Source organism: Propithecus coquereli, unplaced genomic scaffold (assembly GCF_000956105.1).
Source record: "Propithecus coquereli isolate 6110/MARCELLA unplaced genomic scaffold, Pcoq_1.0 Scaffold122, whole genome shotgun sequence".
NCBI lineage: Eukaryota > Metazoa > Chordata > Mammalia > Primates > Indriidae > Propithecus > Propithecus coquereli.
The window spans coordinates 3,017,558-3,029,027 of NW_012136303.1; the positions used below are offsets into that span (position 1 = coordinate 3,017,558).

General features: G+C 48.9%; 1 protein-coding gene across 1 annotated transcript in view; it reads left to right on the forward strand.

Moving 5' to 3' along the window:
* The window catches only part of CDK5RAP1 (CDK5 regulatory subunit associated protein 1), a 111,607-nt gene extending 100,427 nt beyond the window's left edge, over positions 1–11,180 (forward strand). The window contains 1 exon segment of the mRNA XM_012665714.1: positions 11,166–11,180. Coding sequence (XP_012521168.1) covers positions 11,166–11,180 — 15 coding nt within the window.
* The last annotated feature ends 290 nt before the right edge of the window (positions 11,181–11,470 follow it).

The window sequence follows — 11,470 nt, forward strand, 5'->3', positions numbered from 1 at the left end:
CAGAGATTAATTCTGGGTGATTGTTGTTTGAACTCTTTCAGGGAAGGAAGTAGAGAATGAAGCTCCTGGAGGGAGGGCTTCCATGTGGAGGCACAACAGAGCCCGTCCAGAAATAGTAGAGCCAAGAGCGTGATTCTGGCGTCACAGTTCAGAGCCTGGATGAGGCCACTGCTGAAACTGACACCATCCCTGGATGTTCAATTCCTGAAATTTTTATCGTTGCTTAAACCGGTTTTGGCAGGGCTTTCTGTCACTTGTAGCTACACCACAGTTGGCGTTCGTCTCATCAAACCCCTTGACTCAAGGCCGAGCTGGGGGTGTTAAGTGATGTGTCCAAGGCCTCTCATAGTTACTGAGTGTAAGAGCTGAAGGCAGAAAGCTCACCTGGAGGCAGGTGCTGACTTACCACACTCTACGCTCTAGTAATTGATTTGGCCACAGGCACAAGGAAATTTGGGGGTTAAGTAAAAATAGGAATGTATAACTTGTGAGGTTTGAGCCAAAATGAAAGTTAACATTTTCTTGGTCAGATTTCATTCTCATTAAACAAAATTAAGAAAAAAGGAAAAATCTAAGGGTTAGGGAGCTTTTAAACTTCGTTACTCTCTCATGTATCTTCCCTAGTTTCATCCTCGTCATTTAACCTTCTACTTGTGACAAAGTGGAATAAACATCTCATTATTTTAGCTGTTTTTCAGGAAGCACGTTCTTCTTCCAATTGACTCTGGGTTCAGGGTTAGACAGTCGGGAAGAAACATTTGAGTCACGGTGGCAGAGAATGAGAGGCTCCAGCAAGGCCGAAGGTGACAGTGAGGATGAGTGGGTGTATGGAGTGGGGCAGATTCCAAGGAAACGACTGCGATATATTCAGGTAAGTGTGAGAGTCCTGTTGGGGACAAGGGAACAGACTGTCTGATTATGTATGATCAAGTGTGACTTAGTGCTGGGACTTGTATGGCAACAAAAAGGACAATGGGCAGCAATTCCGATGAGGGGATTGTGGGGAGAGTGGATGGAGCTGACAAGGCAGCCAGGAACGCACCATGAAGCCCAGTCTTGCTGGGCCCATTCATTTCTCTGAAGATCCAAGCATGGAGTGGGCATTAGCGAAAGGAAAATATTTGTATTTCTCTCTCTTACCGATTTAAGCACCTCAGCCTTGACATTGTTTAGAAGGTCTGAGATTACTCCTGGTGGTATATTCCATTGCTGAAGAAGTTCTGCAATAAAGAAGGACCATCTTATGGTGTGAGTTGACAGAACAATCACTGGGGCTGGGTTGTTTTAGCCACAGTCTGCTGGAGGGATCTCTGGGCAGTATATGGCTCTAAGAGAAATCTCTTCCCTGCCCATTCAATGGAGTGATTTAAGTAAAGACCTACAGAGTCCCCCCCGCCCCACCCCGCCTGCCCAGTCTGTTGTGGGGAGAGAGTGAGGTAGCAAGGAAGAGAAGACTCTAGAACCAACGTGAAAACTGGTGAATGTCCAATACCAAGGTGGAAACCTGGCAGATATCCAAATATTGATGCCAAGTGATAGGCTGGCAAGCCCGACCTCGGTACTTTAAGAAACCAAAAGAGTCAGGTTAGGCTCTGCTCTTTTGGTGTTATGTGCACTACTTTGAACCCCAAGTGATCTGGGTCCATGTTTCCTCTAAGCATCATGATGACGTTGGTCCCAAAGACACCTAGTGCACTAGATTCCTTTAGGAGCTATAGAAGAGGCATTTGGCTTTGGTTTTCAGTTTTGCCATCTCAAGATGCTGAAGCCCCTATACAAAAACACAGAGTACTCTGTGATCTAGCTGCTGATAGGATGACCTTGTGCCCAGTGATGCAGCACACTCCGCAGTGTGGCCCACACCCGGGTGCCTCTCCTGGGACACAGACTCTTCTAGGTGTTCAGGTTTTAAATTCTACGTACCAGTAAAGGCAGACCAGAACTTCTTCAGAACATCATCAATCACCTCTTGCACCTCACCTAACTGTAAGAGATGGGAGGAGCATTTTCATCAGTATCAGCTAGTAGTCCACAAGCTAGTTGTCACAGTCAGGGGAAGCAGTCTTAGGGCCTCTGTACATGCCTGTTTTTTCCAGTAAAAAAAGTCTGTCCCTGGCCTAGCCCGGAGATGGATCTCAGTCTATCCTTCAGGTCTCTAAATCTTCGGGGGTTTTCAAAGGCCCTTCAGTAGGTCTTGCTGCCTTAGGGTGCTCCTTGAGCAAAGGTTGATTGGGTCCCTATTATGTGCCAGACACTGCTGTAGGTGCACTGGTACCGCTCTGTGCCCTCGGGACAGCTGCTGCTCCAGGGGTAGGGAGGACTGGTTGTTGCTTCTGCCGCCTCCTCTGCAGTGGCTGTGGGGCCCTCCCAGATCTTGTCCTCTCTGTTGGTGGTCTGTTTACTTCCCTCTGCCTGCATGTCCCTCCCCAGCAGGCCTGGGAGTCCATGCTGCCTACCCTTTGCGCACTTGGTTCCCTCTCTCTGGGACACACTTTGTTCCCTCTCTCTGGGACACACTTTGTTTTGTGTGATAAACTCCTACTCCTCTTTCAAGGCTGAGTCCAGGCATCATGTTTTCAGTAAGCCCTCTGTTTCCTACTTGGTGCTCTGTCTAGTGTCTTCTTATGCTCAATTAACAACTCTTTGCGTAAAGGTCTCTGTCCCGTCAGGTGGGCAGTTATATGAGGTCAGGGATCATGCCTTCCAAGTTGCTTCCCCTGGGCACAGAGCCTGGCATATCACGTAGCTGCCTCGTAAATTTGAGAGGGTGGGAACCCTGGGCTCATGAGGATCTGCAGAGTCTCCTCTAGGCCAACTCCCCATTTTCTCAGGGCTGATATATGGGACCCAAGTTCTAAACCCTTAGGTTGTAAAGTTGTAAGGTTTTTCCCCTCTGGGTGTCCACTGTGTGCCTCAACCCACCGTGCTGCTGCCAGACTCCTCATAATTTTTGCCTTTTTTTTATGTGTTTATATGTCCCCATTCAGCCCACACACCAGAATGCCAGTTCCCGGCGCTAGATACCTCGCTACTACTTCATGATGCATTTGCAGGGCCAGGCACATAGGAGGTGCTCAGTAAACATTTGCTGATTTAAGGTCTGAACATGCTCATGATCAAATATCTTAAACATGGAGTTGGCTGGTGAACCTTTCATCAGTTTCTGTCACTGATGCTGGAGTCTGGTCACTGGGCCTTCCCTTCACTCTCCTGGGGTGATCCAAGTGCTCGCTCCATAGAACGTGGGTTGAAAACCAATGACAGGAGATCATGGGAAGCTGGTTATGTTTCTCAGAAGCTCCTGTGAGCCATGTCAGATTAGAGCCAATGAAAGGGGCGGCCTTGCAAAAATAACAGGAAGATACCTAGTCCTACAGTTTCCCCAGGAACAGTTAGAGATCAATCCTATGAGTTGTCTCACTAACAGGTACCCTGCGGGAGTTCTGTTTTGCGCAACTTCTGAAAAAGCTGAATGAATGGAAAAGAGATGTAAATCTCTCTCTTTCAAAATGGTTTGTTCAGAATCTGCTTTTACAGAGCTCCTGAGTAAACGGCAGAACGAGCTACAGCCTCAACCATATCTCAAGAACAGAGTCACATCTCCTCTGATAATCCCTTCTCTAAGGAAAGGCAGGAAACCAAGCCTTGGACTTTGATATCTTGCAGTTTTTGTTATCTACCTATTGCCTCTTTTGTTATCAACTGACAGCCATTGCTATTTTTTCTCTTTGTCCCCATAAAAGCAGCAAGTCACCGCTTGGCCTCTCTGCTGGCACCCCCTTCTCTTTCTTTGGGATGCCACACTGTCTCCCTGCTCTCTTCTCCCTGCTTTCCCTTCTCCCTTTCTCTCTCCCTCCTCTAAAAAGATAAAATAAAATTTTTTACTTTTACATATCTTAATCTCTGGGTGAGACATCTTTCTCCACCTGCGCCGTGAGTACCTGCTAGCCTTTCCACTCTAACAATCTAGATGATGTTTTCATCCTTCCAGCAGACCCCAAGGCCTGTGGTGTATGAGATCACCCAGGACACTACAAAGGCACGGATGCCAGGCCCTTCTCGGGTCCACGGCTGAATGTGAACAGCACAGTGGGCTTGGGCAGCCGCGTTTGAAGGGCTCCCCGAGAGCCTGGGTCTGGAGCCCAGGGGCCTTACTCCGCCTTGTGTCTGTGGACTTGTGTCCTCACCTTTTCCTTTCATGGTCTCTGTGGTACTCAGCGTCTGGCATTACAGTTTTTCCTCACACGTCACAGATAAATATATTGAAAAGCTAATCAACTTACGGCTTCAGGAGGTGTCACGCTGTGTTCAGAGCTGTCAGGAAACAAAGTACAGAGAAATATTAGATTCTTATAAAAAGCACAACGTAAGTATAGAGTTTAAGTATGAGGTTAGTTGCTTCATAAAGAAAGTCATTTGTAAGTTGGAAACTACTCAGTAGAAAGGGCAAATGTAAGATGAATAATTTCATGTGAGTTTAAAACTCCTTTCTGATTTCCCTGTAATTATCCAGGTAATTCCCAAGAGTTGTACGCATGAGTTGTACGCATTACTGTGCTCATGGGATTGTTAACGGGCTTGATATTGTCTCTTATGTTGACAGGGGATTAGGTAGCTATAGACAGTACCTCACAAGTTTGACATCCACTAGCAGTTTGTCTTTTGAAATCTTGCCCACATGTGAGATGATTAAGCTCTGAATGAAAACAAAACAAGCATGAGTTAAAAATAGTACTTTGACCTGGCTAGTCAGCGAACTTGTCACATGGTGAGATGGCCAACAGGGTCCCACATCAGGACCAGGGGGAACCTCCCTGTCCTTCTCCTCCCAAGCCAACCTGCTTAGTCCGTTCTCCCCTTGAGGGCTGAGCCCACCAGACTGGCTGGTCTCCCTCATCCTGGGGACACCCAGGCACTCCGGACCTCAGGGTCTAGGGAGGCGCCCATCCTAGTGAACACTGCTCCTGCAGTTCCTCCTCACCACTCAGCTGTGATGCATGTCTCAGCACTCACCGTTTGCCCCGTGGCAAAGCTCTCGTCCTCCTTTCTTATGTTAACCCAATAGGTGGCTTGCATTTTATTGTCTGGCTGGAGGGAGTAGACGATTTTGATGATGCTTGCATCCAGGTTACTTCTCTGTTGGAAAGAAGTTGCCATTTAGGGGGAGGAGGAGAACTGCACAGTGTTGCAGTACGAGACACTCATGCCCGGTTCACACCTTCCATTCCAATCTTTATTGCTCCTCTAGTGTGCGTCTGTCACTAGGTGGGTGCTGGTGCAGCTGATGTGACCACAACAGACAAGGTCTATTTCCAAACAATTTCCTCGATGTGATTTTCTTTCCTGGAAGTATGGTAGCCATACAACGTGTGCAATTTTACTTTTCTATTGGCCTCATCCCGTTTGAAGCCTGTTGCTCTTGCAGCTCTGTGCCAGATCATTTTGGACCTTCTTAAGGACACATTATCGGTTGTTTCAAACAGAGCCTGACATGTAGAAAGCAGTCTATTACTGTTCTGGTTACTATGCTACTATTTCCTCTACCACTTTTAGGGCAAATCAATACTTCACAGATAGAGATAACCTACTACCCTTGTTCATTCTGTGACTGTTGGCAGCTTCTTTCTCTCACCTTGGTCATCTGTAAGATGGGGACACAAACACCTACATCCTAGTGCTGTTGTGAGGATGAAATGACATTAATTACATGAAGACACCTGGCTCTGTCCCTGGCACACAGACAGCACTCCAACCACATCTGTCATCCTATGTCCCTACCCTCTGCTTTCCGCTGACATAATAATCCAGGGCCGACTCATATGATTAAGTGACAATGTGTATCCCGTGGCAGTCGTGTGTTTACCTCTGGTAGGATGTTCAGAACCCACTTTCATTGCTACCTTCTCGCTCTCAGAGGTTGACAGTCTTGGTTTAAGCAAAGAGCAGAGCAGTGCCAGGGGCCCTGTAGGTGACACTTACCTTGAGGGAGCTCTGCCTGGCAGCGTAAGTGACAATTGTCCTGAGCATCGTGCGGGACAGAGTTAGGGAAGCGTTGACATTTTTAGCACCTGGAGGGAGCTGACTTCCACGCACGGGGACTGTATTTTTGTTAAAGTGAGCTTTGGCCTGGAATGAGAAAAACAGAAAAACCCCCATCACGTGGGACCAATACCAATTTTTATGCCTTTGGAGGCCTGACCAGGAAGGTGGCCCTGAGTGGGCGCTGCCATGAGAGGAGCATCAGGACACATGGCAGTTGATCTCCCTGGTCTCCGTGGTGGGGGACCGTGGGGAGTGCTGGGGTGTGTGGTGCCTGGAGAGCAGGAGCGGGGGTGGGGGGGGTGGGGGGGGAGGAGGAGTCACTGTGCAGCCGCAGCGCAGCTCAGGACGCGCAGGCCTCCGCCTCCAGGCGAATCCCCCATGTACGTGTTGCTTGCAGTAAGGCGTGCGTGCGAGCGTGCGTGCGAAATGTCTGCACAGCTGTCCCATTCCTTTCCTTTCCCTGCGTGTTTCTCAGCCTGCAGCGCCCGCCTTCCTTCCTTCCCACACTCCAAAGCCCATCTTTTCTTGAAATCATTTACAGATATTCTAGCCTCCATTAATTATTTTTTTCCCTTTCATTTGCATCTTCCCTCTTCTTATGAAATGTAAAGTCCACATGGCAGGAAAGTCGGAAAGTTAGGGGAAGTATGAAGAGCGAGGGAAAAGACTTTCACTTCCTGGCACTGAAGTTTTTACATGTCTTTGTTTGCATACCTCATTTGCATTTAACTTTGCTGTTTAAAAATTAATAATAGTTTCCTGAGCATTTCCATAGACCATTACAAACATTGTCAGCATTTCGGATGGCCTCATACTTGGCTTAATTATTTCCTTTTTGTTCATATCATTTTTTTTTCTATTCCCATCATTAATACCTGTATTTCTTTGTGCCTAAATATCTCTGTACTTAGGTTGTGTGTTTTGGATGAATTCCCAGAAGTGGAGCTCAGTCTAAAACCCTGCCTGCCTGTGTTGGCACTTTTTTTTTTTTTTTTTTTGAGACAGAGTCTCACTGTGTTGCCCGGGCTAGAGTGCCGTGGCGTCATCCTAGCTCACAGCAACCTCAAACTCCTGGGCTCAAGCGATCCTCCTGCCTCAGCCTCCCAACTAGCTGGGACTACAGGCATGCACCACCATGCCCGGCTAATTTTTTCTATATATTTTTAGTTGTCCAATTAATTTCTTTCTAATTTTAGTAGAGACGGGGTCTCGCTCTTGCTCAGGCTGGTTTCGAACTCCTGAGCTCAAATAATCCGCCCGCCTCGGCCTCCCAGAGAGCTAAGATTACAGGCGTGAGCCACCGCGCCCGGCCAGTCTTGGCACTTTTTGTGGCCTAGTTTTGCCTTCCCCCATGGTTGAGAGGGGTGGGCGGGGATAGCGGGCAGGTTTTGTTTCCTCGTGTATTGTCCACTGAGCATCTAGACCTGTGCTGGGCTGATCCTAAGGGTCAGGAAATGGTTGTCACTGTTGGATGCCCCTCAGGGCGTCATCCATTGGACTTCAATGGAAGGGAGCTCACAGCGGACCCCTGGATAGGCACTAAGCCTGGGGGATTCACCCCAGGGTGAAGTCTGGGGATCCCAGAGCCATAAAGTCTGGTTTGTCATGTCATTCAAATATATATCGTGAGGTCAGGGATTTCTCCAGCCTTCCTGCAGAAGCCACAGTAAGGACAAAGGGTACTTACGCAGTAGAGAGTGGAAAGACCTTCTGCAGATATTCTGGAACTTATAATGGTGTACGTGAATAAGCCGGTAGCTGCAGGGAGAGGAGAGAGAGACAATGGAGAGACCACAGCAAACCACTGATGGTGGCTGTGTGCTGTGCTGTGTGCTGGGCGCTGTCCTCCCCGTGGAGACCAGAGTGGACTCCTCCTTCTGCCTCGGTCCCAAGCAGAAAGCCAGTGCCCTACCTGACTCCTCCTCACGCATGTGGAAGCAGGCTGCGAGGAGGAAGCCGGCATCGGGACTCGGCACCTTCTGTGATGTGCCAAAATCTCCAGGGGAGGAAGAGGCTGGCTGGGTGTGCCCCATGTATCATCTACTCTGAACTTGTCAAATGTCACCGATTTCCTGCTTCAGCTCTCTGGTGGCTGCTGACCCACCACCTCCAGTATCCCTGTCTCTCTGCATGTATCCAGGGACATTGAGGGATTTCTGGTTCTCAGCCTCCTAGGGTGAAGGCCCTCGGCTGCTGCCGGCTCAGACTCCACGTGTGTGTGCCCTTGGCAAGTCATCTGGGTCTGGGGAGCTCCTAAGGGCAGATTCCCAAGGGGCCTTGTCCTGTTTCCTTCCTGGGCACTAAGTCAAAGTGGTACTGAGAGTCGGGTCAGTTGGGGCATTTTCTGCCAAGAAGGTGCTGAGGAGAGGCTGTTGGGTGCTGAGAGCTGCATGGTGGTGCATCTCAGCCCCACCCTCTGTCCATCCCAGTGGGACCCCTCAGGAGTCTCGGCCATCTCTCCCCATTGGCCCAGGCAGCCCCACGGAGGGGAAGCGTTGGTACTCACAATTCTTGCAGTCGCTGCCATCACTGAGAACGATGTCAGAGGAGTCTGCTTCTTCAGTCTGCGAAGTCACTACCAATTAGCATTGCTGAGGACAGACCATCAGCCTGTCTCCTCTTCTCTTTCTCCCCTCTCCTCCTTCCCTTTTCCCTGTCCTTTTTTGGGGGAGAGGGCCTCCTTTTTGGCAGAAGTCATTTGTTCCTCTCCCCAGCCTGAGGCATCATTGGTGCTGCTGCTGGACTCTCTTGGGCGGGGGGGTCTGCTGGTCCCCCAGTCTCGGGCCTCCTGAAGGCCTGATGTCCCAAAGTCTTCCCTGGCATCAGACTATATCTGGGGGAAGGGCTCCTCCCTGTCTTCCCCTCTGAGGGATGCCCTCCCCTTCCCCAGGACTTACGTTTTCATTCATAGTTACTGTCAACAGTTGAGGAATGATGTCATCCAGCGGCACAGGGACGGGCAGAGGCAAAGCATCTGTGAGCCTGGGAAAGAAGCCGGTGGAGAAGCTTGTGATTCCTATGTTTGCAGGTTTGCCCAGACGCTGGAGGAAACCCCCCATCAGTGAAACAGCAGTGGTTATGTTCCTGTGCTCAATCTGTGCTCACGCCCCAGCCCTTTCACCGTCATCCCCAGTCCTTAGGGAAGACTCGAGGATTCCTGGCAACACGGCTATAGCATGTGACGTCTGCCCAGCAAGCCCACCTAGAGGATCTTATCCTTCAGATACCTGTGGCCACTGGTGGACAGACTTCTCTGTGACCTTATTTTCACAATTGGGTTCAAAAGTTAATAATAACTGAAAGTAACCAAATATTCTTTGATAAGGGAGTGGTTAAATATAGTGTATCGTCATCAGGGAATACAAGGGAGACATAAAAAATAAAGCAGCTGTTTATACACAGGTGATACAGGTTCCCAGCAATTTTTTATATGAAACACAAAAGTCCAGAAAGGTGAATGTAACATTTGCCCCTTTCTGGGTGTTTCCATATGCATGCAAATTTACTGGCATGTGGCAAATAGCACCTCTGAGAGCAAACACAAGAGACTGGATTTGTTGGTTGCTTCTAGAGAGGGTAATTAGCCAGCTAGTGTTCCCGGCTTGGAGAGAGACTGCACTGTCTGCCCATTTGTGTCTTTTGTATATTAATCCAGGTAAGTGTAATGCTCATGCAAAAAGTGGAATGAATTACTAAAAGTGCAGTTGGCAGACAGTATGCAAGGATTGTAAGAAAAGGCTAGTCTCCAACACAGTGGGCTGTTCCTCAGCAGAGACCCCTGTATGGGCCTCCATTTACTGATCCTTCAAACCATTGCATTGGAGAAGCTCGTGCCTAAGGGTAGTACCAGAGGGAACATGCTGGCACTGAGGCCAATTGATCTAGAAAATGAAAAAAATGGTGTCACGTACGTCTTCGTTATCTGAAGGGTCACTTTGTTGGCCTCGATGGCTTCTTCCAGGACCTGGAGTTTGACGCAGTGGGTATTGTTTGTGGAAATGCCAATTTTCAGAGCCACATCCCCGTGCACTTGAAATCCCAGTAGGCTGACTGCGGGTCCAGCTAGGCTGTGGAGAGCAAGATGTGCGTAAAGCCAGGCCTGGCTGCCAGGTGTTGCTCAGGCCAAGTGATATGCGGTTTTGGAATTACCCTCATGTATTTGTCAAGTCTCATGGAGGAGGGGAAATGTTTGGTGCTTTCCAGGCAATGTGCCCCAAGGCTGGCTGAACCCTACACACAGGGTACAGAGGAGTCAAGGACCATTTGACAAAATTGGGAAGGCATGGTGGCTTATGTCTGTGATCCTGGCACTTTGGGAGGCTGAGGCAGGAGGATCTCTAGAGGCCAGGAGTTCGAGACCAACCTGAGCAAGAGCAAGACCCAGATTCCATCTCCACTAAAAATAGAAAACTTAGCCGGCTGTTGTTGGTGCACACTTGTAGACCCAGCCACTTGGGAGGCTGAGGCAGGAGGATCACTTGAGTCCAGGAATTTAAAGTTGCAGTGAGCTATGATGATGCCACTGCACTCTAGCCCTGGACTCAGAGCAAGACCCTGTCTCAAAAAAAAAAAAAAAAGACAAAATCATGTTCCTAACTAGCTTTTAGGAGGTCGTGTGGCATTGTTGGCACAAGGCCAACTTGTATGGAAGAAGGTGTCCATTATGGGTTCACTTTTGTGCCCAGCACCCTGACTTTCTATTGTGAGGGCAACAGCGTAAGAAAAACCCACCGCTGACCTAACATGAGATGTTCTGGACCAGAAGAATGGCTCTTCTTGGTCCTGCTAACTGTAGTGGTCACAGACACTGTCCCTGGAGCCAGACTGCCTGGGTTAAAACCCTGTCAGTGCCATATTTTAGCTGTGCGACTTCGAGCAAGGTTTGCAACCACTTTTGCCAGTCTAAACTGGTGTTCTAGTCTGGAAATAGGACTGCCCTTCTGGTAAGGTTATAGAGAGGCTCCAAGGAGTTCGTAGACAAGTAGTTGCTAGGACAGTGAGAGGTGCCAGTGCTGTGTGTCTTAGTCCGCAAAGCCATCAGCTCCCTGGTGGGGATGCCCTGTGCCTCTGATGTCTTCCTGGGTGCCCTGAGCCTATACTGTTAACACGTTCCTCCCCCACAGGCTGATACCGACTGAGGACAGCCCGTTTTCGTACCCAGCAAGCATCAGTTTCAGAGGGGTGTTTGTTACCTACACATCAGGTGGATGCATGCTTGCATTTACAATACACCATAGCTTCCTGAGGGCGTTTTAATTAGCTCTGTTTCCCCCATCTGATAGGACCGTGTTTGTACTAAGTGGGCTGATTCTCTATGGAGAGTCAACATTATTTGGGAAGTCCCTTGGCTTTAGGAACAGTGTAAGGTATCACCATTTGATGTGTCCCCCTTGGATGGTCTCTCTATTGCCCAAGCATAAACTTGTGC